A 24812-nucleotide genomic window follows, 5' to 3' on the forward strand; every position below is an offset into this window, starting at 1 on the left:
CTGTTTTGGTTCCTAACTTCTTGTTTATTGTAACCTTTGTGTACAGCGCTTTGTGACTGCCTGTCTATGAAAAGCACTTAATAAATAAACTTTATTTACTTAATAAATATATAACCTTCATTCCACCTTAAACAAACACATAACATGTTCAGTATTACATACACGTATCACGTTCTGATCCTTTAAGTGCTGGAAAAGATCATTATTATTATTATTATTATCATTATTATTATTATTATCATTGTTGGTGCATTGAGACAGTAGCTCCGCTCGCTCGGCGGAGCCTGGTAGAAAAATGAAGCTCTCCTTTGTTCTGGTTTGGGGGGGGGGGTCTGCTGTCGGTGCTTGACTATGGAAGAAATGTCTAAAAATAGTTGGATTCTGATGATACTATATTTCTTCCATACTTGAGCTGCGGGGTTCACGGCGTTTGTATCGGCTCTGCTTCTCTCTGCATCCACACAGCGCGCTCCCGGAGGCGGAGGAGGATGGAGGAGCCTTCCTGTCAGCCGCTGAGGGGAGCTTCATCCAGCCGTGAGCAGCTCTCACATCCCGGAACATCACCGTGAGCGCGCAAGGTGAGTGCACGGAGACCTTTTTAAAATGTGTTTGTTAGAAGCGTCTTTATGAAAATCCCCGCGTGGATGGATGTGGAGGGTCGGTCCCGCTCGGTTCTGTCTCCGCCTCTGAGCATCTCTCGGTCTCACCGACGCTCGTGCTTCTTTCCTTTCTTAAAAATCAGGATTATTCGAACCTTTCGGGTCACGTGAGCCACTTTGTTCTTCAGGTCCGTTTGTACACGCAGAAATCCCTCCACGCGCCTTTGATGCTTTCAGCGGCTGATATTACGCAACCCCCGTGTTATTGTTCTCCTGCTGTCGGCAGCGTCAGTGAGGAGGTGAGGACTCCTCAGAAGATGTTTCACATGAAAAGTGTTTAATGCACAATCCGCCCCACGTGATCATCTGTGGGTAGTGAAAAATATCCAGAGCGGTGCATTGTGGATGCTCCTATAAGCCTGTTTAATATTATTATTAGAAAACGCGCCATAAATGATCTTCCAGCTTTTCCCTTTTTTCAGTCATAGTTTGGAAAAGTGTGTTTTTTGCACATTCAGATGTTCAGACTGATTCCAGGCGAATGTTTGTGCAGAAAGTCTGAATCAAAGTGTGCAACACTTCAACTGACCTATGGAAGCAAAATAAGTCCAGAGGAAGTTTGGTTTTACAGGATCTGTCGTCTGTGACTTTAAAGGAAAACCGGTGAAGTCGTGACAGAAGAAGATTTCTTAGCTTTTTGGTTGTGTTTATTAATTCTAACTCCATCTGCTGCACAGAGGCTGAAGCAGTTCTTCATGGTTTCCTGGGTTTGGGGCCTTTCAGGTACCAGGACTCGTCGTGCTGCATGGCCTCGGTGGCTGCGGGGTTCTGGGGTTCGTCCGTTTGCTGCTCGCAATCCAAACTCTCAGGAACTGGCAGCTTGAAACTGGGAGGAGGCCGCTCTCCTCCGCCCATGTCGTCTGGCCGGAGATGTTCAGGAGTGTCGGGTCTCGGGGGCGGAGCCGTGTCTCCGGGGCCCGTGGTGGTGGAGGTGGCAGAGCCGGGTACCGGTGAGGGCCGCAGGGAGCTGTTCGAGGCCTGCCAGAGCGGAGACCTGGAGCAGGTCCGGAAACTGGTGACGGCCGAGAACGTGAACAGCAGAGACACGGCGGGCCGGAAATCCACGCCACTGCACTTCGCTGCAGGTGAGACGCTCTGGTTTGACTGACCATCTTCTTTTTACAGTTTTTATGGTCCTTTCTAGATTTCAGAATTTAAAAAAAACGTAATAATAATAATAATTATCTCATTATATGCTGATGATGTCCTTGTGTTTCTGCCAGACGCTAACACGGCTAGGTTCACATTCATAAGTAGCATGAATGGTTTAAAGCATATTTAATGTTATTGTATGTATAATTGGTTTAAAACAATATAAACAGCTGTTAGCACACAGAGAGCACAAACCTCCACCCAGGCAGCTCAGTCTCTTTGTAATCTTCATCATTTCTGTGTATTCATGTCGTTTTCTTTGTTCTTTTGAAATGTACTTTAAGAAGTTTGTATCGCAATAAAAAGAAGTGCAAGTTTTATGCTGTTGTTATTTTCCCCAAGACGTCGGTGGATGGAAGCCGGATCTGTGTGGATGGTTATCATGACCTCGCTCTGCAGCTCTGCAGAGTTTCATCAGCGTTCATTTAAAACTTGGAGCGGTCGTGTTTACAGATGATGTTTGTGTTGATTTCATTAGACGAGTTTTTTCTTTCTCAAACTGACTGCAGCGATGTTTCAGCTCAGAAACTCTCCGTGTGTCTCTTCTCCCCTGTGATGATGATGATGATGAAGCTGCCTCCTCCCTGTACAGCCCCGTTAGCTCGTTGCCGCCTCGCTCTGAATAATTTATGGGTGTAGAATGAGAGGAGTCACAGAGGTGTTTGAGGGCTCAGACAGCGGAGGAATAATCAGCTTCGTTCATTCGTGTCGCTCTCTGCGTTTCCAGGCTTTGGCCGTAAAGACGTGGTGGACTTCCTCCTCCAGAACGGCGCCAACGTCCACGCCAGGGATGATGGCGGTCTGATATCGCTCCACAACGCCTGCTCCTTCGGCCACGCTGAGGTACATCCACGTGTTCCGTATCCAGAGCTGGAAAGTGGAGACTTTTCCCCTGAAACTTCAGAAGCCCTGCAGCTTTGTGTGTTTTTTTTGTGCGTAGGTTGTGAGTCTGCTGCTTCACCACGGGGCGGACGCCAACGCCAGAGACAACTGGAACTACACCCCGCTCCACGAGGCAGCCATCAAGGGCAAGATCGACGTGTGCATAGGTACAAAAGCACCCAGATGTTCAAACACCTGCAGGACACAGAGTTACTGCTCACACTGACACACACGCACACACTGACACACTAAAGGTTTCGTTTGAATTCAAACCAAATTTGACTTCAGGCAAACAAAACGTTGCTGAAATGATATTTTGTGTTAGAATCTGATAATTCAGGAAATATGTTATAATGAATGAATAATCATCAGCTTTGAAACTTTCAGACTTTTTATTTAAACGATGACTCGCTCTGGTGACTGAAGCTAACCTGTGATGCAGTTTGGTTTGTTCGCGTGTTGTGAGTTGCTTGTGTTGTTTCTGTGTTTGCCTTCCTCCTTGTCTTGTGTACATGTCAGTTCCTCTTGTGTTCCCGTGTCTGATGTTATGTTTGCTGTGAGTCGTCTTGTCGTGGTGTTGTTAGTTACTTCCTGCTTTGGTTCACCTTCCTTTGTCATCGTTTGCTCCGCCCTCTTTGCCTCCTCCTGCTGTCAGGTGCTCTCACCTGTGTCCTGTTCCCCTCCTGGCTTTGTCCTGATTTTGCTCTCCGTGACGTTTTGTTCTTACTTTTGTATTTCTGTTTGCTCCCTGATCCCTAATAAAGTTTTACATTTTGTTCATGTCTGTCTGCCTCTGTGTCTGCGTTTGGCTCCTGCCGCTCCTGTCCTGGAAAACTATTTGTGGCCATATACTGTATATAAAAGATGGACAGTAAATAAGCTTTGACTTCTGAGTTTTTGAAACCAAACATATTGAATATAATGAGGCAGCTGCAGCAGCTTTACTGTACTAGAGGCCGAGACCATGAAATCACCATGAAGCTGTCACTGAGCTCAGAGAGCAGCAGGACAGTTCAGCCACTGGAACACTGCCACCATCAGGTCAGAGTGTGAATTACCGCACTGTCCTCACATCTCTATATGTTTTTAATCAAAGTCTCACTGCAGCCCGTGGAGTCCTGTAGATCAGACAGTATGTGCACTAACAGCCTACAAGCCACACCCTCCACACACATCACACAGTCCCTGCAGTGTCAGTGGATCATGTTGCCCAATCAGAGCCTTCTAAAATCTTTAAAAAATTCTAATTTATTAAAATAAAAACTGAGGAGCTCTTTTTGTTGTTTATTGCTCTACGTAAGATTAGAGTCACCTGCCTCACTGAAGAGCACCTGAGTCACTGCGTCCTGTTAAACTCACTTTAATTTGTATTCTGAACACATTAATTAATTAAAGTGTGTGTGTGTGTGTGTGTGTGTGTGTGTGTGTGTGTGTGTGTGTGTGTAGTGTTGTTGCAGCACGGTGCTGAGCCGACCATCAGGAACACCGACGGTCGAACTGCTCTGGATCTGGCTGATGCGTCCGCCAAAGCGGTCCTGACAGGTGAGCTGGACCTCACGGGGACGTTTGCAGGTGTTAGAGCTCACCTGTTTGTGACGAAGTGTGGACGAGGCGGTCACGGCCCCGTCTCGATAAATTCGGTTTATTCAGCTGTGACCATGAACGTGTATCAATAATCACACTTCCAGCACATCATGTCCTTTTCTCTGATTCTAGCTCGTCTCACTCTTCTGTAAACACACATGAAACAGTAAATCTGTCTTTTATGGTTCTTATATGGTTTTATGCAGTTATGTGGTTTTGTTTCCTGGTTTTTGTCATATTCCTAAAAATGTTGTTTTTGGTGTTGATAGATTTTTGCTTTTGACACTTTTTAATCTTTGTTTAAAGTTTGGTTATTTGTCTGACGTATGATCTCACTGTGTTGGATGATCAAATGAAACCTCTCCGTCAGCCCATCGCTTAGCCCACAGTGATGCACTGACTGTAATCCCTGAGAGAGAAACCCTCACATTGCTCCGTTTACTCAGTTTCCACAGATCTTTGCTATGATTACGATGAGCTGACATCAAACTCACTTTACCATAAATAAGATAAATCATGCAAAGCTTCTCTAGTCGAGACTCAGCACAGAAACAAAGACAATGAGCAGAATAGTTTCGTTTGGTATTTATGGCTAATACACGCTGCTAAACATTAGCATGTTAGCAAATTGCTAATTTCATTGAGCTTTGTTTTACTTTGTTTGAAGCATTAGCATTAGCCTTTATTTTGGTCGTGGTTCATATTAAGACTGAAAGAAAAAGAGGTCAAAGGTCAAGTTTAGAGAAACATTTTATCAGCTTCTTCCTGTGGTTTTTTTTTTTTTTTTTTTTTTTTTTTTTTTTTTCTGTTTTCTTTTGTTTGCAGGTGAATACAGAAAAGATGAGCTTCTGGAAAGTGCCAGGTACAGTACTCTGTAATTCTGTATCACCTTGTGTGGTTGAAGCATAAATGTTTAGATGTTACAGCTGAACCAGCTGGTGTCATTTTTAAAATAAAAATCCCCAAATTTCTCTTTTCTAGCTTCTTAAATGTGAAGTTTTGCTTTTCATCAGGATTTTTGATTCATTTCTCAGAAACATAGGAAGTGAGAGTCTGTCAGCGCTCGCTCTCGTTTCAGTAGATTCTGACATTCATGAGAAAACACATCAGCAGATTCTTCTGTAATAGACGTCTTGGATATAATTCATTAAACTCCAGCTGTGGTTGGTTGAACATGATACCGATGTCTCCACAGGAGCGGGAACGAAGAGAAGCTGATGGCTCTGCTGACGCCGCTCAACGTCAACTGTCACGCCAGTGATGGGCGAAAGGTAACGAGGAGGGTCTGAATTTATATCAGACTGAGCTGAACGCTTTTTTCTAAGAAGTGTGTGATGCCTAATCAGTTTAATCACATTTTGGGGCACATGGGAACCACAGGTGCCCCCCATTTAGCTCCGCCCCTGATAACTGGTTAAAGTAAACTGAAAGTTATTGAGTTAAATATAAATAACAGATACATGGTTTAAATATTGTTAACCAGCACAAATAATGGAGAAATGAATGAAATGGTTAAAATAACAGTAAAATATCTAAAAAAATAAACGGAGACAGAACCTAAAAATCGTGACTGGATCCAGTGCCTTGTGTTTTATGGATTAGTGGTGGGTCATTGGTGAGTGTGGCTCACATGAATAGACTAATGTAGAGAAACTCTTCGTGCTGGTCATAACTCTGACAGAAGGGTGGAGGCTTGTGTCGGTGTGTCCCTGCGTTGTAACACACCACCGGGTGTTGTTGTTGTTTCAGTCGACGCCACTACACCTCGCCGCTGGTTACAACCGCGTGAAGACGGTGCAGCTGTTACTGCAGCACGGCGCCGACGTACACGCCAAGGATAAGGGGTAAGTGTCTGTGCGGAGCTTCTTTGCCCTTTCCTTCGTCTGTAAGGCTCGACAGAGGCCTGCAGTCTGTGGATGGTTTCCGTTAACATGCAGTGCTCCACCTCGGCTGTGACGTGTTAAACACAGCAGCAGTTTTGACCGCTCGCTGTCGTGTGTGTTTCAGGGACCTGGTTCCTCTTCATAACGCTTGTTCGTACGGCCACTACGAGGTCACCGAGCTGCTGGTGAAGGTATCTGTCACTTTATCCACCTAATATCAGGCTCGAGCAGAGCGGGCACTGTGCACATGTGCGGGTCGGGGGTCATACCTATACTAATCCTTCCTGTCTGTGTGTGCAGCACGGCGCCTGCGTGAACGCTATGGACCTGTGGCAGTTCACGCCTCTGCATGAAGCTGCTTCCAAGAACCGCGTGGAGGTAAAACACACACAAAACTCACTACAGCCAATCACAGCGCGCCCTGGATCTCAACACCTGCACGACACGATTCATCAACAGAATTTTCAGGATGGAAAAACTGAAGATTTGCATTTTAATTAAAATGCAAAGTTATTACGTTTTTTTCCTTAATGCAGCTCTTACACTCAGAGCTTCTTCGAGGTTGCGTTTTTTTATTTGGTCACTAGATGGCGCTGCAGATATTTGCACCTTCATTAAATATGTTTTCTCCCTGTTGTTCCTGACAAAACCTCACACTGTGATGCGAGTTAAGCTTCTGAAGTGACACTGTGTACGCTCTTTCTCCTTAAAACAGCTGCTTCATCCAAATAACCAATAAATATGAGGCAGATTATTGCGGGTCACACACAGCCCACTTTGATCTTAAGTGCTGGTGAAAAAGTTTAACTGCACATTTAATCCCTGAGAAATCTCAATGTAAGAAAAAGAAGTGCTGCTGAGGAGCTCTGTCAGCTCCACTCTTTGGACTTAATCTCAAAAAATTAATGTGTAAAATTCAACACAAAATAGAAACATATATTTCTACTGCAGAACTTTACCATCGTTTAATTGTCTATTACTTTATAACTCTGCGTCTACGTTATACTATGGCTCTGTCTTTATCAGCAGGACAAGCTGTGAAAATCAAGTTAAAGTCCATAATCTGTGTCGTCTTTTAGCTTTTCCAAAAATGTCCAGTAGGCCAGATTGGAGTCTTTGCCGGGCTGATTCTGGCCCTCGGGCCTTATGTTTGACACAGAGTAACTCTGAACAGGCACACAGAGCACAGCATCATGGGCACCGGAACTACTTTCTGCTGTAGAAATAGTCCCTCCTCCCCGTTCTGACTCAGGTGGCCCTCGTGTGTTTGCACAGGTGTGCGCTCTGCTGCTGAGCTACAGCGCCGACCCCACCTTCCTGAACTGTCACAATAAAAGCTCCATCGACCTCGCTCCAACCACACAGCTGAAGGAGCGGCTCGCCCGTACGTCCTGTTTCCCTCTTTGTAAGAAGATAAGTCAAACAGTCATTAGCAGATCAGCATGCACATCGAGGATTTTCTGTTTTCTCAGATGAGTTCAGAGGTCACAGCCTGCTGCAGGCGGCAAGGGACGCCGACATGGTTCAAGTAAAGAAGCATCTGAGCGTGGAGACCATCAGCTTCAAACACCCGCACACTCAGGAGACGGCGCTGGTGAGGCGCCGTGTTCAGTCCTGTGCAGTCGCCCTGAGTTACTCACGCAGATTTTAATGGATTGACCTTTTTCAGTGTTAGAAACAAGTGTGTGTGTGTGTGTGTGTGTGTGTGTGTGTGTGTGTGTGTGTGTGTGTGTGTGCGCGCGCGCTCTCAGCATTGTGCGTCTGCCTCTCCGTACCCAAAGAGGAAGCAAGTGTGTGAAGTTCTGCTGAGGAAGGGTGCCAACGTCAACGAGAAGACTAAAGAGTGAGTCCTGAGACGTCAGAGCGTTTTACTTCCTGTTTCGGTGATGTTTGTGATGTCATACAGTTCCTGATCTTTTTGTGGCATCACTGTTTCCCTCAGCCTGCTGACCCCGCTCCATGTGGCGTCAGAGAAAGCCCACAACGATGTCATTGAGGTTCTGGTGAAACACGAAGCGAAGGTGAGCGAACGGCAGCTGAAATGTGGTTAATCTCGAGCACGTTCATTAGAAAGTGTCGCTGCAGCATCAGAAACACCTGAGCCGAATCCCGCCTGTCGTTTCCTTCCAGGTGAACGCGGTGGATCATCTCGGCCAGACGGCGCTGCATCGAGCCGCTCGCTGCGGCCACCTGCAGACCTGCAGGCTGCTGCTGACCGCCGGCTGCGACCCGCTGCTCACATCGCTGCAGGGATTGTCACCATCACAGCTGGGCAACGAGAGCGTGCAGGAGATACTGCAAGGTGACGGAAATCATCACACCTGTTTTTAATAGTCAGGTTTTTTTAACTCGAAAGGAAACCAGGTATTAGAAACACTGCCGCACCAAACATATATGGACGTTTGTAATACAGTCATGTTTGTTTCATTTATTTAACCTTTAATTTAGCAGGAAGTAAACTCGTAAGTTTGGGAGAAACCGGCTGTGATCAACTGATTTATCAAGATGACAAAATCAGTAGAATAATGATCAATGATTATTAGACACATGGTGCACTTTTGCTGTCCTATTTTTAAAATCCATGAACTGAAATGAAGGGTGGGCGTGGCTAAACTTCCTTTAATTGCATTCATTCTAATGACCAGCAGGGGGCGACGCCTCTGGCTGTAAAAACTAGTCTATGAGAAAATGAGCCGCCTGCTCACTTGTTTTGCCGTACACTTTCACGTCACTAGTTTGAAGTCTTTGCTGATCATCTTTGTTTCATTTGTTTGTCTCAGCAGAAGGATTTCTGATCGGGAACTCTGAAGTCAACCGACAGCTGCTGGAAGCGTCCAAATCAGGAGATCTGGAAACCGTCAAGGTTAGCCATGTTAGAGAACTGATTTCTAAAGACAGGAACACATTCACATCATCAAAATGTTCAGTGACTCCAGTTTACTACCAAAAGCTAGGAGCTACAGCTGCATGACTTACTGCTGGAGCCCCTGCTGGACATTAGAGGAACTGCAGGTTCTGTACAGTTAAAGTTACTGAACAAATTCACTCTTTCACTTTTTCTCTGCTTTCTGTGTCTCGGCACACCATGTTCGTCGGCATCTGCAGAAGCTCTGCACAGCACAGAACGTGAACTGCAGGGATGTGGAGGGTCGGCAGTCCACGCCGCTGCATTTTGCTGCCGGCTACAACCGTCTGGCAGTCGTCCAGTTCCTGCTGCAGCACGGAGCCGACGTCCACGCCAAGGATAAAGGGTGAGGAGGAGGACTGTGTGTCTTCAGACTCGAGCAGCTGTGAAAGAAATGTCTCAGACTTCATCTTTGTGTGGTGGAAAAATGTGCGCTGAAGTCGTGGTTCTGTCTCTGCTGCAGGGGTTTGGTTCCTCTCCATAACGCCTGTTCCTACGGTCATTATGAAGTCGCAGAGCTGCTGGTTCTTCACGGCGCCGTGGTCAACGTGGCCGACCTCTGGAAGTTCACACCGCTGCACGAAGCTGCTGCCAAAGGCAAATACGATATCTGCAAACTTCTGCTGCAGGTACACACAGACACACACGTTTTAAATGAATAAACACTTTAAGGATAGACGCAGCAGCACCACACAGCTCACTGAACATCAGCTGGTCACCAGAGTCAAACTGCCAGTTTCTGGTTATTTCCTGGCTCCAGCATGGCGCCGACCCGACCCGGAAAAACCGGGACGGTAACACCCCTCTGGATCTGGTGAAGGACACTGACACGGACATCCAGGACCTCCTGCGGGGTGACGCCGCCCTGCTGGACGCCGCCAAGAAAGGCTGCCTGGCTCGAGTGAAGAAACTCTGTGCTCGAGACAACGTCAACTGTCGAGACCAACACGGGAGGCACTCCACGCCGCTGCACCTGGCCGGTATATAAATACACACACCTGAAACACCAGCGCCTACATTATTCATGCAGGTGTAGTCTTAAAGGACAGTCCGTGTTACCCCCACTGTGCAGCGCCCCCTGGTGTGGGGCAGTTTATGTCGATAGTTTTGTTACTAACTTATTTCAAATGTAACAAATTACATCGAAAGAATCCAGAAAATTTTAGCAGCTTATCAGCTGCACATATATTAGAAGTTTGCACGCAGTAGCATCGCCCCCTGCTGGCCATTAGTGAGAATGCAGGTTTAAGTTGTTTCACTTTAAGATCCTGTTTATTTACAGTCATGAAAAAGTGACGCCTGAATGCTCGATGGCAAAGAGGACTTGTTTTTTTATTGGATTTTTTTTACAGCGATATTTAGTTTCACATATTAGATGCCAAATTTTCTTTGTTAACTAATATATTTTACATCCTGCTAAAGTTGAAATATTCTGTTCAATGTTAAATTATTATATGCCATTATTAATTTCTCCAACATGCTGTCATACATATGTATGCGCATGTTTTTCTTTGTGTGTATAGCGGGCTATAATAACTTGGAGGTGGCGGAGTACCTTTTGCAGCACGGAGCTGAGGTCAACTCTCAGGACAAAGGCGGACTGATCCCTCTGCACAACGCTGCCTCGTACGGGGTGAGTCGGGGATAACATTCACACATATCGTTAGGTTCATAACTCTGAACCTAAAACTGACTCCTGAAACTCTAAAACCACATCTGAGCTGAAGCTTTGCCCTGTGATGAGGAACAAAAGACCTCACTTTCCACAAGTGTCTTTGCTAGATACAAGAAAAAGATTGGTCCTCAAAAAGATAGACAGGCAGGTACACACACACACACACACACACACACACACACACGCACACACACACACACACACCTAATCCAGCTGTACTCTAACCTTAAACACAGTCTTTATGCTAACATGTAATTATCTCCCTGAGGAGGACAAAAGAGAGAAAGTACCCAGAAAGTGCCGGTGTAAACAGATTTCTCTCCACAACATCAGAAACACAAAGACAGACACACACCTGACAAAGCAAACAAAAAGTGTGCTTCTGAGAGATGTTTCAGTGTGATTGCTGAAGGGAATTTTAGTTAATTTTAGTTGAAATCACAGGAGGAGAGCATGAAAGTTTTACAACATTGTAGTTTTTTAACTGACCACATGGTGGTGCCATTGTGTCTAATGTGGCCTTATTGTGTTCCACAGTTTATAAATGGAACTGTATTTTTAGCCTTTGTGTGTGGCAGCAATAAAGGCTTTAACTGAGCTTTTGTTTTTACCCCTGTGGCGCCCCCTTTTGGTTCAAGTGCACCAAAACACACAGACTAACACACAAAACGCTACGTCCAGATGAACAGAATCAACTTTTGGAGACACAGACTAATGAGCTGGAGACCGAGTGTGAACAAACATACACTTCAGTGAGGAGGAGGGAAATGACACAGTTAGCGCGCGCGTGTGTGTGTGTGTGTGTGTGTGTGTGTGTGTGTGTGTGTGTGTGTGTGCGTGTGTGTGTGTGTGTCCTACAGCCGCTCATCGCCCAGTCTTCACCTCCGTACTTCTCTGCTTCTCTTCTTTTATTTTCTTCTTCTTCTGTCCGTCGTGTCCACATCATACAAACACAATTATCAGAGGACCTAAATCAGTTTTTATTTCCTTTCACAATAAAAGCCTGCTCAGTGTCAACATAGTGCCGTCTCTTCCAGCACGTGGATGTGGCGGCTCTCCTCATCAAGTACGACGCCTGTGTGAACGCCACTGATAAGTGGGCGTTCACGCCGCTTCACGAGGCCGCTCACAAGGGACGCACGCAGCTCTGCGCTCTCCTATTGGCTCACGGCGCTGACCCGACCCTGCGGAACCAGGAAGGACAGTCGCCTCTGGACCTGGTCACAGTCAGTCTCACCCTGAGTTAAAGGGACAGTCCAGTATAAAACAATATGTGGTTATAAAGCATACTGATAAGCTCCTCCTCCTCTTCCTCCTGCAGGCTGATGATGTCCGGGCCTTGCTAACAGCGGCGATGCCTCCCTCCGCTCTCCCTGGCTGTTACAAACCTCAGGTCATCAGCGTAGCGGCGTCTGCCTCCGGTGCTCCACCTGTCACCGCCATCATCCCACCACTCCTCTCCTCCAACCCTTCTTCGTCATCCGCCTGCCCTACACCTTCTGTCCTCCTGTCTTCTTCCCCTTCCACCTCTTCCTCCTCCACATCTGCAGCAGCGACCAGTAACACTGCCGCCGCTGCAACCCTCTCATCTTCACCGCCGCCATCGTCTTCATCATCCTCACCACTTCCTGAGATGCTGGCCCTGCTGTCGGCTGCAGAAGGATCCCCGGGTGCAGAGAAGAAAGACGAAGGTGAGTGATGAAGAAAAGCTGATGTGAAATCAACAGTGTTTGTCAGGAGCTCTTTTAAACTGAGTTAAGCTAACTCGCGCTGCAGGTCTGACAAGTGAGGCCAAAGCTGAAGAGCCTTAAACTGGCCAGCAGGGGGCGACTCCTGATTTGTATGAAGTCCAGGAGAGAAAAAGTTTTCTCTTGCTTTCTTTTTACTACTTTATTATTTTATTATGACTGAATAAAACATGATCTTCATTTTGGAAGTTTTGGTCCCGTTAGAGTCAAAAAGGACAAAAATGCAGGTGGAGTTTAGGGAGGGGCTAACTTTTCAGCCACTACAGTGAGCATGACATATGGTTTCAGAAAGCTAAGGTGCTAAGGGCAAAAATGCTCAGTTCTACATCAATCCCAGGATGACTGTAGTATCAGTTAAATGTCGTCCATGAAGTTTGAACTACGGCGAGCCAAGCAATTAAAACGCGTCACCAAAGAAGACGCCAGGACGTATCCTGCCTGAGTGTTAGCTGCAGGGACAGTTGGGTTTCTGTCACAGACGGTGTGAACCGTCCCGTTGGTAACAGGCCGAGCGATGTTCCACTTGGTTGCTTTTTTCCTTTCCCACTGCAGTCTGAGCCCAGTCAGTTGTATCCCTGTGGATCGTGTGCCGAGAGCCTCTGGATGAGCGCCGTCTTGTTTTGGTTTCTGAACCGATTGTGTTTGTTGTTCAGGGACTGAGCTCAGCATCTGTCAGTTCTTGAAGAACCTGGGGTTGGAGCATCTTCTGGAGATCTTCGACAGGGAGCAGGTGAGAACTTCGATACCGGCAAACTACTGGCAGGTTTCCCGTGTGTAAGGAAACAGTGATGGCAGGTACAAGAGCATTAGCTGCACCGAAAAGAAAAATTTCCATCCATTGAAAGGACTGATGAACAACAGGTGTAACAGGTAGGATCATTCCTGCTGTTACTGTGGAGAGACTTAAAGATCACAAATATCCAGTGATATCAACAGGAAGTGCTAACACATGATTCAGCTACTGTTAACACCTTTAATTTGGCCAAATAAAGCTCAAAACAACTGAGCTTTATTTTCTGTCTTTTTGCCTCATAATCTACTTATTGGCATTAACATGCTCCCAGCAGTTCCTTTCATTTTAAAAACTGGGGCATGAAAGTGGAAACGAGTGAAATTACAGGAGAAGCAGCTCATTTTTCTGACAAATGGGAGCTCATTCCAGGTGTGGAGATGGTGAAAACTTTGCTTTGTTAGTTTGGGTGACAGCTGTCACGCTTCATAAACGATCTGTTTCAGAGTCGTTTAGTTTCAGTGCAAATAAAAGAATCAAGCAAAGACCTGCAGATGGTTTCTGACTCAGTTTTAAGGTTCTGGTTCGTTTTTCTTTGGACCCAAGAAATAGGTTATGTCACTGAATGTCCTTACAAAGGGTGTGTGTCTGTGTGTGTGTGTGTGTGTCTGTGTGTGTGTGTGTGTGTGTGTGTGTGTATGTGCGTGTGTGTGTGTGTGTGTGTGCGCAGATCACTCTAGACGTTCTGGTGGAGATGGGTCATCGCGAGCTGAAGGAGATCGGCATCAACGCCTACGGACACAGACACAAGATCATCAAAGGAGTGGAGAGGCTCATCAGTGGGCCGCAGAGTGAGGACACACACACACACACACTTATTCTGCTCATTGTGAGCTCTAGATTTGTATCATTGGACTCTATCAGAGCAGCTTTGTATGATTCCCAACACTAAATAATCTTTATTTCTCTGATCTGAGCATAATTTCTTAGCTCCTCCCCCTTTAAGGCCCCTTGTTTTGATTGACAGGACCCCCTCCCTCATCCTCTTACTGATGAGGTTCACGAGAGCCAGGGGTTAGGTCTCCTCCACCTAATGACTGAAACACATTCCAATCATTTCATGAGCTTTAATGAATGAAGAGAAAACACATGTTATACCTGCAGGTGGACCGAGGCAGGTAACCACGATGACTTTAGTCGACTGTTTGGGTCGGGGCTGGCTTGCTTTAAGCTTTTTTCCATCGTATCTGAGAGAATCCTGATTTGTGTGTTTGTGACAGGTCTGAATCCGTATCTGACGCTGAACACAGCCAACAGTGGGACGATCTTAATCGACCTCTCGGCCGACGACAAGGAGTTCCAGTCGGTGGAGGAGGAGGTACTGACTCATACCTGATGATGAGACCTGCAGGTTAACTCTGAAACTCTTGATTTATTTCATCCCTGTGAAAGAGCCAGCTGTGAGCGATGCTTACTTCAGGACACACAAACACGTAATACATGTAGTGTGGACAGAATAAAGTACACGTACAGTGAAAGTGTGGAGAAGCTAAAGCAGGTGGCAGTGAACACAGAGAGGAGGCTTGCTGAGTTTAAAGGGCTAACAGCCTACCAGGCCGCGGTCCTAATGTGGCTTTGTTCGTGTTGGTCAGATGCAGAGCACCATCAGAGAGCACCGGGACGGCGGCCACGCTGGAGGAGTCTTCAACAGATACAACCTGGTCAAGGTAACATGCTGCGAAGACTTGGAGGGCTGTGTCTTTGCTGCTGGGTCATTTTCTGAGCTGTGGGCTGATTTGCCTTCATAAGTGAAGAATCTGAAGCCGCCCTCTCTCACGTGTAGCACACGATCGCCATCACAGACTTGGTGCTAAGATGCAGGACGTTGTGACCCAGCTCCACGGGACATTGTTATTCTCACATGAACATCTGTTGGGCACGATGGTGGTGGGGTCAGAGGTCAGAGGAGATCACTGTGTTGACTCTCAGCTGATTGTGTTTCAGATCCAGAAGGTCTGCAACAAGAAGCTGTGGGAGAGGTACAGCCACCGCAGGAAGGAAGTGTCTGAGGAAAATCACAACCACTCCAATGAGCGCATGCTGTTTCACGGTCAGAACACCAAAGATCATGTTATAGGAACAAGCAGCAGAAGTGTTGTGATTGTAGCAGAAGAACAGTTAACAGATCTAACCTCTATAATATCAGATGTACCAGTGTAGAGCAGTGGGGGAAGACTTGCATGATTTAAACTTGGCCTGTACAGAGTCAGGGACTGTCTCCATGTACATCGCTGGTTTTCAGCACAGCTGCCATTCTTAGATCCCTCCGTGGAAGTCCGGCTGTCTCCCCGTCTCCTCTAAACCTCCTCGGGTGTGTCAAAACACTGATGCTTCAACACGATTTTGATTTTCAGGAAGGGTAAATGGTAAATGGCCTGTATTTGTATAGCGCTTTACACATCCAGTCATCCAGCCATTCACACACTGGTGATGGCGGCTACATTGTAGCCACAGCCACCCTGGGGCGCACTGATAGAGGCGAGGCTGCCGGACACTGGCACCACCGGCCCTCTGACCACCACCAGTAGGCAACGGGTGAAGTGTCTTGCTCAAGGACACAACGACCAAGACTGTCGGAGCCGGGGCTCGAACCGGCAACCAAGGCGAACTCCCAACTCTTAAGCCACGATCGCCTTGTAATCGGGTCACGGGTCACAAATGAAGAATGTGTTGGTGTGGCTCAAAAACTCAAAGCCGGCATGAGATGGCATCTGCTGTTCAGATCGTTTCCTTTGAATGTCTTCTGCTCTGATGTTTGCCTGTGAACGGTGGACTGTAGACGGACACCCAGCTCTCATCGCCAGCGACGATCCAACAAACACAAATTCAGGTCAAAGTCACAGAGTTGTTTGTGATCGGGGTGATCTCGCAGTGTGAGGCCTGGAGTTTATTTTCCACGTCCACGAGTCTGCCGCGGTCTGAGTGACAGTCCGTGGACACGTCTGCATGCCTGGCTGCTTCATATGACCACGTGGACTCATCTCCAACCACACATGCGCCCTACATGGCTGTGAAGCAGATTATAAAGAAGTACGACAGGACTGAAAACTCAGCCGTCGGGTCTGCAGCTGTTTGTGTCCTCGAGGCTTTAGAGGAGATGAGGCGTTCAAGGACAGATGTAAAAATGGCAGCTGTCCTGGGATCTGTGCAGATGTGCTCAGAACTTTGTTGGTCACCTCACACAGGTGGATAGTGAAGTAGAGACTTGTTGGGACAGAAGCGTGAATCATACGAATCATGACATGTAACAGTAATGTTAACGTGGGCGTTGATCGTACTGCATCGATTCCCTCTCAGGCTCGCCATTCGTCAACGCCATCATCCATAAAGGCTTCGACGAGCGCCATGCCTACATCGGGGGGATGTTCGGCGCCGGGATTTACTTTGCAGAGAACTCGTCAAAGAGTAACCAGTACGTCTACGGCATCGGAGGAGGGACGGGCTGTCCGTTCCACAAAGACCGCTCCTGCTACGTCTGCCACAGGTACACCACCTGACCTCCACCCTCCATCCCCAAACACACCTGTGCTCAGACTGCTGTGGAGCACCACTCTCACGCTTCTTTGTGTTCCTCGCAGGCACCTGTTGTTCTGCAGGGTGACTCTGGGTAAATCCTTCCTGCAGTTCAGCGCCATGAAGATGGCTCATTCGCCGCCGGGTCACCACTCCGTCACCGGCAGGCCGAGCGTTAACGGCCTCGCTCTGGCTGAGTACGTCATCTACAGAGGAGAGCAGGTCAGAAACACCTCGTCATCCTTAGAACTTTATTTTTGGGTAAAGTCTGTGGTATGGAGTCTTAGAAACATCAAATATTTGGGGTTAAAAGAGTTTTGAAGAAATAATCATGAATTTTATTAAAGGTTTAACACAAAAAACCCGAGCCTGCTAAATACCGAACTCTGTGGAGCTTTGTTTAAATCTGCAGCACGGCCGTGTTGGCTTCAGCTTTCCTCTGAAGGGCAGACGCGTCTCCTACACAAAAAGCCAGATGAGAGATAGTCATTGAATAAGTGGAGAGAGCGGCTCGTGCTCAGACAATTGAACATTTTCTAATGTCTTGTGCCAAAACCAATATCTTCTCAGAAGTGGCACTTCACAAAGCGGCATGAATACATGTCCACTCGAGCAATCAGCAACGTTACAAGTGTGTCGCATTACATGCGGAGGTCTGCTTTAGTGCTGAAAGCAGCAGCCTGAGAGGACGAGAAGGAAGTGGGGACGTTAAAGTGTCAGAGTGTCACATTTACTGTCGTCTTCCTGCAAACGCAAACAGGCAGAGAGGTGACTGTGGGCTCGCCTCGAAACATCTCTCATTGTTTTGAGTTTAAATTCAGCTCCAGGCCGACCAGCAGCTCCTCACAACAAACTGAGTGCTCAGAGCTAGTTTGGGGGGTTAACTCAGTGTTGTTTCAAGAGAAATCTGCTTTCATCAGACTCATGTGCATGAAAAGGTTTCAAAGCTTTCTGTGAATATAAATGGAGTTGATGATGAACAGCTGCAGAGTTTCTGTGAGTGTATAATCGTCACGAAACCTTTTATGAATAACGTTTCATATACGCCAGCTCAAAGTGATTGTAGAAAAAATGTAAATGAAAGAATCAGTTTTTAGTTCGGTGTAACTGGGGAAGGTTGAGTGTCTGTTACAGAGTGTCAGTGAACGCCTCTCTGCCGCCCACAGGCCTACCCCGAGTACCTGGTCACCTACCAGATCATAAAGCCTGAAGCCTCCGCAGACGGATGAAGAAGAACGAGTCAGGGAAGGAAAACATGAAGAAACGCCAGAATCTCCACTAACTGCATGCACAGAGAAAACTTTATTTATACCATGTATAAAACATGTAGGTTGTTATCAGATGACTGGGTTTTTTTTGTGGTTTTATGCACTTTATTGACTTCCGTCCTGATGTGATGTGACTGTTGATTTCATCCTCTTGTCGTTAAAAACGTGTTGTTCACATATTTCAGGTCATTTTTCAAAAACTGCCACCAAATCCATGTACTTGACCCACGCGACGTGTTGTTGATGTTTGAACCCACGTGATGGGAAGTTGCTGTAATTGGCAGATAAATGGGTTCATTGCTCCCCGTCTTTGAAAACGGCGACGTAACGGCGAACGGTTGCTCGCTGCAGACAGAACAGTCAAAACAACCCTACATGTTGCCTGGCAACCTCCTGACGAGATGAAGAACTGACTTGGTTTCATGGAGATGTTACGTGTATATTTATCTTTTGTACAAGCATGTCAGTTTATTAATATTTATGAAGTGAAAATATCGTGTTGGTTTTTGAAGACCGGGTTTTCTCTGAATCAGCCTGAACGAGCCGCAGTCTCTGATTGGCTAGCGTTGTCACACAGTTCAGGAAAACCTGAATCTGATTCATCAAACAAATATTATTTACCTGCCGCAGACGTACCTGAGCAGTCTTAGCCTGACTGCAGATCTCTGACTGATTTATTTTGTTCATATTCCAGCTCAGTGGTTTTATCCCAGGTCAGAAAAGCTTTTTATGATACACAGTTTTAAAAAAATACAGCCCTTAACAAATTTATTAGACAACCTGTCATAAAAACAAGGAAACACACATATTTTAGAAATCTGTCAAAAACTTGATTAAAACTAATAAATTATATTGTTACTTATTAGGCAGACAACAAAAAATACCCCTTTTTTATATTCCAAATTTGAGCCGGCTGGATGTCTGTCAGGAGTTAAAAGCGTATCATTCAACGACTAAAACAACTAAATCAAACAACTTAATTAAAAACAACTTCACCATTTTTTCAGCATTTTTGTGAAAACAGTAAATTAGAAAATTCAACAACAACAATAACTACATTTTAGCATTAAAAAATCAGTGTTAATTAAAGTTTTTACACTTACTGGTGAATTAACATTACAGAAAAATCTAAAATGATTTTGGTCATTTCTAATCGTTTAAATTTAGGGCAGCTGTGGCGTCAAATATAAATTTGTTAATCACTCTTCATGTTTATGTGATGCTGACCTCTGTCAGACAAACTGCTTCAGCTCCTGACTCTTTAAGCCCCGCCTCTCGAAAAGCTCAATTTTTTTCTGACTGGCCAAAATAAGGAAGCCTTCCGAGGGGCAGTGTTTGTACTTTAATATATTAAAAAAAAAAAAAAAAAACAGGGACCACTTTAATGCAAGTTCATCAGATTCTTTGATTTTTTTTTTTGTCACATTTAATCCAGACATCAAACATAACTTAAAGCTATATTTGATAGAAAATAACAAAAAGTGAACATTTAAAAATATTTATGTTGGACTGAAGAGTTTTGAGTTTTGAGTTTAAGTGTTAGCGTAGCATGCCTTCAAACAAACAGCCAGATGGAGAAGTTAAACTGTCAAATCTGTTTTATAGCTGAAATGCTAAGCTAACATGAAATTCTGTTTGAAGCTGAACAAAGCAACAAAACGCACAACGTCACTAATTCTTATTCATTTATTTTCTAACTACAGTCCAGAGGGGTGTCCCTCTATTCATTAAGTTTCCATTTTTCTGAACTCGGATTTTGTCTCTGAAGCGACGGCTGTTAGCATAACTAAGGTAATGTAGGTGAACTGGAGAGAGGGATCACACCAGGAACTGTGTACGTTTGCAAAAACAATCAGCTATGAATTTTATTTTGATGCAGACTGATCGGCTCTCTTTTCTGTGAAACGAGAAATGTATCAGAAATATGTGGAATCTCCTCCTGCAGGTAGCATGAGAGCGTTCAAATCACTGTTCTGATCAGGTCTGTAATCCACATGCAGCAGGACAAAGATAATGAAGCTTTAAACCTGATAGTTCAGAACGTCCTCGTGGTGGCTGACTGCTCGCCCACTGTTAGCTTACAAACAGGAAGTGCTGATAGAAAGTTCAGTTTTCTTTAATGACCCAAATTAGTCAGAATGAGAAGATTTCTGGGCTAAAAGCCGGACTCACATTAACAAGCTTTCCAAAAAGGTTTCCCTGTTGGGTTTCTCTGCTTTGCACTTTTTAACACAGAGCTATGTTTCACACTGAGCTTATTAAAATAGTAGAGCAGGCGAACGCTCAGCAGACAGGTTTAATAACAGAGGTTTGCACCGAAACAGGAGGTAATTTTGTGGGCAAGAGGTGAAAAAGCCTCCCATAGAGCTGATGCTGGTTTAAAATCACTGAGCATGTAATGTGTTTTTTTACAACGACTGCTGGAGAGCGATTCAGAAGTCTGGAGCATGGTTAGTTACAAAATTATGTTCATTTGGTTTTCTCAAACCTCAGCCGGGGGGGGTCACTTTCCATCCATGAGTTCAGATTTATAACCCAAATCATCTTGAAACGTTTTCTTTTCAGTCCTGCAGAATCGAAACTTTCAACCCTGGAAATCAAGGAACAGTCGGATTTTTTCAGACTGTAAAACCTGCAGGGTAAACGTGCTCCGACTGTTCTCCTCCCGTCCTCTGTGGTGTGAATGATGCGTGTGGTGCTGTCTGACTGGATACGTGGAAGCTGCTCGTTGTGCCCGTTTCAGTGTTTCGGTGCAGACTGGGAGGAAACCAGCAGCTGACAGTGAACGCCTCATTGACTCTGATGGACCAAAATGGTGCTAATTAAAGGATTCATCAGGTTTTTGTGGCATTTTCAAAGCACATTTCTCACCCTGGCTGTTTCCTGTGTTTGCAGCGACTGTAAAACATAGTTATCTTAAGATAAAGCTGTTGGTGCTTTATGGTGTTTGATCTGTTCGTTGTGGGTTTTTTACCTGCTGTTTCTCAAATCCTGTACTTCCAAGTCCACGACTGGATAAAGTCCCCAGATTTCACTGAGAGGGTGGAGCTCTCAGCTAAAGCCAGCACGCTTGGTTAGAAAGGTGGATGTGTGATCATTTGGACTTTGATTGGTCGAGATGTGTGAAACGGATCAGCTGTGTCCTCGCCGCTCTCTGGGCTGGTTTCCTCTGTTTCTGCTCTGTGATTGGCTGAATGAGGACGACAGCTGGACAGTGAATCCTTAATGACCCTATCTGTGGTTTTCCATGTTTCATTTAAATCTCTCTACACTAGCGTCATCATGTCCACTCTTTTCTGTTATTATAATAAAATACTGCAGTGATGGACCGAGTACTAACTCTGCCTGAAGTTTACAGGTTTATTATTTAATAACTATGTTGTTCAAATGTCACGTCTGTAGAAAGTGAAAATGACAAAAGTGCGCATGAATAAATAAATGTATAAATGAAAAGTTCAGAGTGTGAATAACACACTTTGATTTTGAAAACTGACATAAATAAATTCTGTAATGTTGATTTTACATCGAGTTTTTCTACTTTTCTTTATTGCAGAGTCTCACACAGATCCGGGCTGATGATAGCCTGGATTAGATAATGATGTCAAATGTCTCAACACACCCGACGCCCGTCCACGGGATGTGGACCTGTGGCTGAGGCGAGGCAGCGACGCTCACCCCGAATCCACCAAAACTAAATGTAAGGCAGAGAAAGTTGCAGATGTGGCCATACAGCTGTCTGCAGGATTAGTGATCTGGTACGTTATTAATAGAAAGGAACCAAAAGAGGGAAAAACAGACACTGAGACTTTGTGTTTGCAGAGGCTCAGATCAGAGGTAACACCTCCGAGTCTGAAGCCCACAGATTGGTGGACTGATCCCTCTGGGTTGGGGACAGTCCGTGGGTTAGTGGGTAACTTTTAAGGTCAGGTCCTTGGTGTGAAAGAAGCTTCCTGTGATGGTTTGGGCTGATGAGGATTTCTCCTGCACCTCCTTTGAAAGGTTTTTAGGTGGGAGGAGATCCGAAACTGACTCAGCAGGCAGATGGATGGGTGTAGATATGCAGAAATGATCAGTTCTCCAGCTGTAAAAAGGGGAAATGTGTGCAGAAGCTCCGACGTCGATAAGCGTTTGGTTTGGTAGTCGCCGCTGAGCGTTGACATACTGACATTTTCCTTCCTGACCTTCAGTCTGTCGATCACTCCAAACGTCACAGCCAAACTGTTCTGTCGGCTCGCTGGTTCCTGACAGTCGTCCTCCGTCTAAATGTCAGAGCGAGGCGTCGTTGTGAGCGGCAGACCTGTCAGTCGAGACGAGGGCAGCGCCGATCGTTTGAGCGCGTGTCAACTCGAGTCAGCGTCTCGTGGTCACGGCTGCTGGAGTCATCTGAACTGGATCTGCCCCATGTGGCTCTGTTAGGAATCATCTCTGCTGTTCGGGTTGTCATCACATTCATCTTTAAGGCTTTCTGCCTTTCTGTTGCCCTCTGCAGCACCATCTGCAGAATTTGGGTCTTTACAAACTCTTACATCGAGTTTGTGGTTCGTACTGATTCTCATTTCAAACATAGTAAATGTAAGAAAACAGACCCCTTAGTTTATTTGTGCCCTACGACAACCAGCAGCCTAGAGCAGCGTGATGTTTGGTGACGTCCATCTTTCATGTCTCATACATGTGAGGGACGCACGTGTCATGAATACAATGTTTTAAAGTTCAACGCAGAACCTTTGAATCATCACTTCACTTTAAAAGCAAAAGCTCGTTATTTCGTCTTTACAAGAAGCTTCGATTTCTTAAACTACTCTCAGCAGCTTCATGAGTAGAAATTGTGAAATTTCAGGTTGCAGGTAGATCGCGGTGAACTGAAACATTCAGACTGAAGTCCTGTGAAAACAGGCTGATGTGACTCGCAGCTTCATGCAGATCTCCAGTTATCCTCAAACACCTCCCACACCGCCACGATCACCAGCGTCAGAAAGTTTGTGACTAAAGCATTTAAATCTGCAGTCCTCTGTGATTTTCTTTTATCGAAGCAGCGAGCCACAGGTGAGGCCTTCGGGCTCGAAACAGCAGAGGCGTTTCTGACGATTCCTCAGTTTCTGTGAATGAATCCGGAAATATGATCCCAGACGGAGCGTTTTAGAGAGCAGGACAGAGTAGCCCGAGAGGAAGTGCAAAATTATCACACGGAATTATTGCTCCAAAGCAAAAATCACACCATGGGATGTTTTTGGCAAAATTAGTTTTTCCTCATGAAGATTCTTTCAATATGATTTTCAAAATAAAAGCCAAGAGTCGGTTTTAAAAATAAAACTCCCAAGGTAGTTTTAGGAAATCACCAGGAAATTTTGAAATTAAAAGCCTCCGGTTAGTGATGTTTTAATGCTCTCAAATTTTCTAAATAAAAGCTCTAGTTGTTATAGGACAAGTTTCAAAATAAAACCCCCAACTGAGTTACGGGAATTCACTTTAAGATGATTACACTTTCCATTTAGTCAAAATAAAAATCTCTGCAGAGTCATACAAATTTACCAGGATGTACTGGCATCATATTTTCAAAATAAAACCTTTAAAATTTTTTGAAGTTGCTTTTTTTAAACCTGTGCTTTTAAAAACATTTCCATCACCTGCTGCAGCTGCTTATTTGTACAAACTTGAAGCGCTACCTTTTTTTTTGGGGGGGGGGGGGGGTTGCCAGCCTGTTTAACTGCAGGGTTGTTTTTGTTGTTGTTTTTAACAAACAAACAAACAACTGTGTGTCATTTCTGCACAAACTGCAATGATCGTCTGCTTACTCAGGTCATTTTTTCTGAAGCATTTAGAAAAATAAAGCAGATTTAGTTGAATTTGAAACATTTTTCTGAAGGTTATGTGATCATGGTAACAGCAAAAGCAGCAGCTGTAATCATACTTTTAGTGTGAAAGGGGTCATCCATAACGAGAGATGTCAGCTCTGATGAGCTTCAGCTCGCTGCTGATCATCTGCAGACGTCACTCTGTTTCACTCTCTGCACTCGTGTTTTCAGCCACAACCTTTAACACCAAAGCTCCTCGGTACTCTGAGCAGATGGACAAAACTGAAAGACAGTAAAAGTCTGTTTATCGCTCATTTGAAATGAGCTCCGCTCCTCACACAGGTTTGACCACATGACTGTATTAAAAGTTTAAGAAACTAAAGTTTCTGAATCTTTGGATTTGAACCCAGAGCAGCAGGTTAAGACATCGCCCAGCATTACTCTTCCATTGTCATGGAAACCAATCACATTTATTCTGAACCCAAGAAGCAGCCACGAGTCCAATTCCTGCCTGTATTATTCAAACTCAGCTGAGTCTGTCCTCATGGCACGGAGACTCAGACACCCTGAAGAAACAGACTCATTAAGCACATCAACCAAGATACTGAAGACTGAAAACTAGGAACATCACCGGCCTGCTCAAATTATAAAAAACTGTGCGCCCACCATGCTTCTTATGAATGAATGTGAAAAACCCTGCAGTCACTTTGTGGGTGATCTCAGAAGCTCACATCAATCGGTCTAAGAGTCTGAGGCATTTTACAGGTGATATGAATTCTGTATGAATGATAAGACATGAACATGTTCTCAGTGTGAGCTTTAATGAATCCTCCACCTCATTGAACCTTTGGTCTCTCAGATTCAGGCAGATCTGGAGACTCGCTGGGGTGAATGTGCTTGAAGGTATCGTCAGAGTATTTGGAGTGGGACAGGACTTCTGCTGCTCGCTGGTAGCTGTTTC

General features: G+C 45.3%; 1 protein-coding gene across 2 annotated transcripts; it reads left to right on the top strand.

The window, feature by feature from the left end:
* The first annotated feature begins 352 nt into the window (after positions 1 to 352).
* LOC134633574 (poly [ADP-ribose] polymerase tankyrase-2-like) lies at positions 353 to 21581 on the top strand. 2 transcript variants are annotated; one of them, XM_063482430.1, is made up of 30 exons: positions 353 to 578; positions 1383 to 1744; positions 2539 to 2654; positions 2752 to 2860; positions 4140 to 4235; positions 5103 to 5139; positions 5473 to 5548; positions 6027 to 6121; positions 6285 to 6351; positions 6461 to 6538; positions 7436 to 7544; positions 7633 to 7754; positions 7912 to 8003; positions 8103 to 8181; positions 8291 to 8462; positions 8941 to 9023; positions 9266 to 9411; positions 9529 to 9694; positions 9826 to 10045; positions 10589 to 10698; positions 11778 to 11966; positions 12062 to 12431; positions 13142 to 13218; positions 13949 to 14069; positions 14499 to 14596; positions 14871 to 14945; positions 15223 to 15328; positions 16576 to 16762; positions 16857 to 17013; positions 17958 to 21581. In XM_063482430.1, exons 2-30 carry the CDS (start codon positions 1405 to 1407, stop codon positions 18018 to 18020), a joined length of 3756 nt encoding a protein of 1251 aa, XP_063338500.1. In that variant the 5' UTR covers positions 353 to 578; positions 1383 to 1404; the 3' UTR covers positions 18021 to 21581. The 2 variants fall into 2 exon arrangements, with proteins under 2 accessions (XP_063338500.1, XP_063338501.1); XM_063482431.1 differs by having other exon boundaries at positions 8944 to 9023.
* Positions 21582 to 24812: the final 3231 nt, after the last annotated feature.

This window comes from Pelmatolapia mariae, linkage group LG8 (genome assembly GCF_036321145.2).
Source record: "Pelmatolapia mariae isolate MD_Pm_ZW linkage group LG8, Pm_UMD_F_2, whole genome shotgun sequence".
Taxonomy (NCBI): domain Eukaryota; kingdom Metazoa; phylum Chordata; class Actinopteri; order Cichliformes; family Cichlidae; genus Pelmatolapia; species Pelmatolapia mariae.

What these genes read in the sequence shown, in the direction of transcription:
- LOC134633574 (XM_063482430.1), top strand. Translation starts at nt 1,405, where the DNA reads ATGGCCTCGGTGGCTGCGGGGTTCTGGGGTTCGTCCGTTTGCTGCTCG. An exon ending in ACGCCAGTGATGGGCGAAAG is followed by an intron (nt 5,549 to 6,026) that starts GTAACGAGGAGG and finishes TTGTTGTTTCAG; the next exon opens with TCGACGCCACTACACCTCGC. An exon ending in TGGTGAAACACGAAGCGAAG is followed by an intron (nt 8,182 to 8,290) that starts GTGAGCGAACGG and finishes GTTTCCTTCCAG; the next exon opens with GTGAACGCGGTGGATCATCT.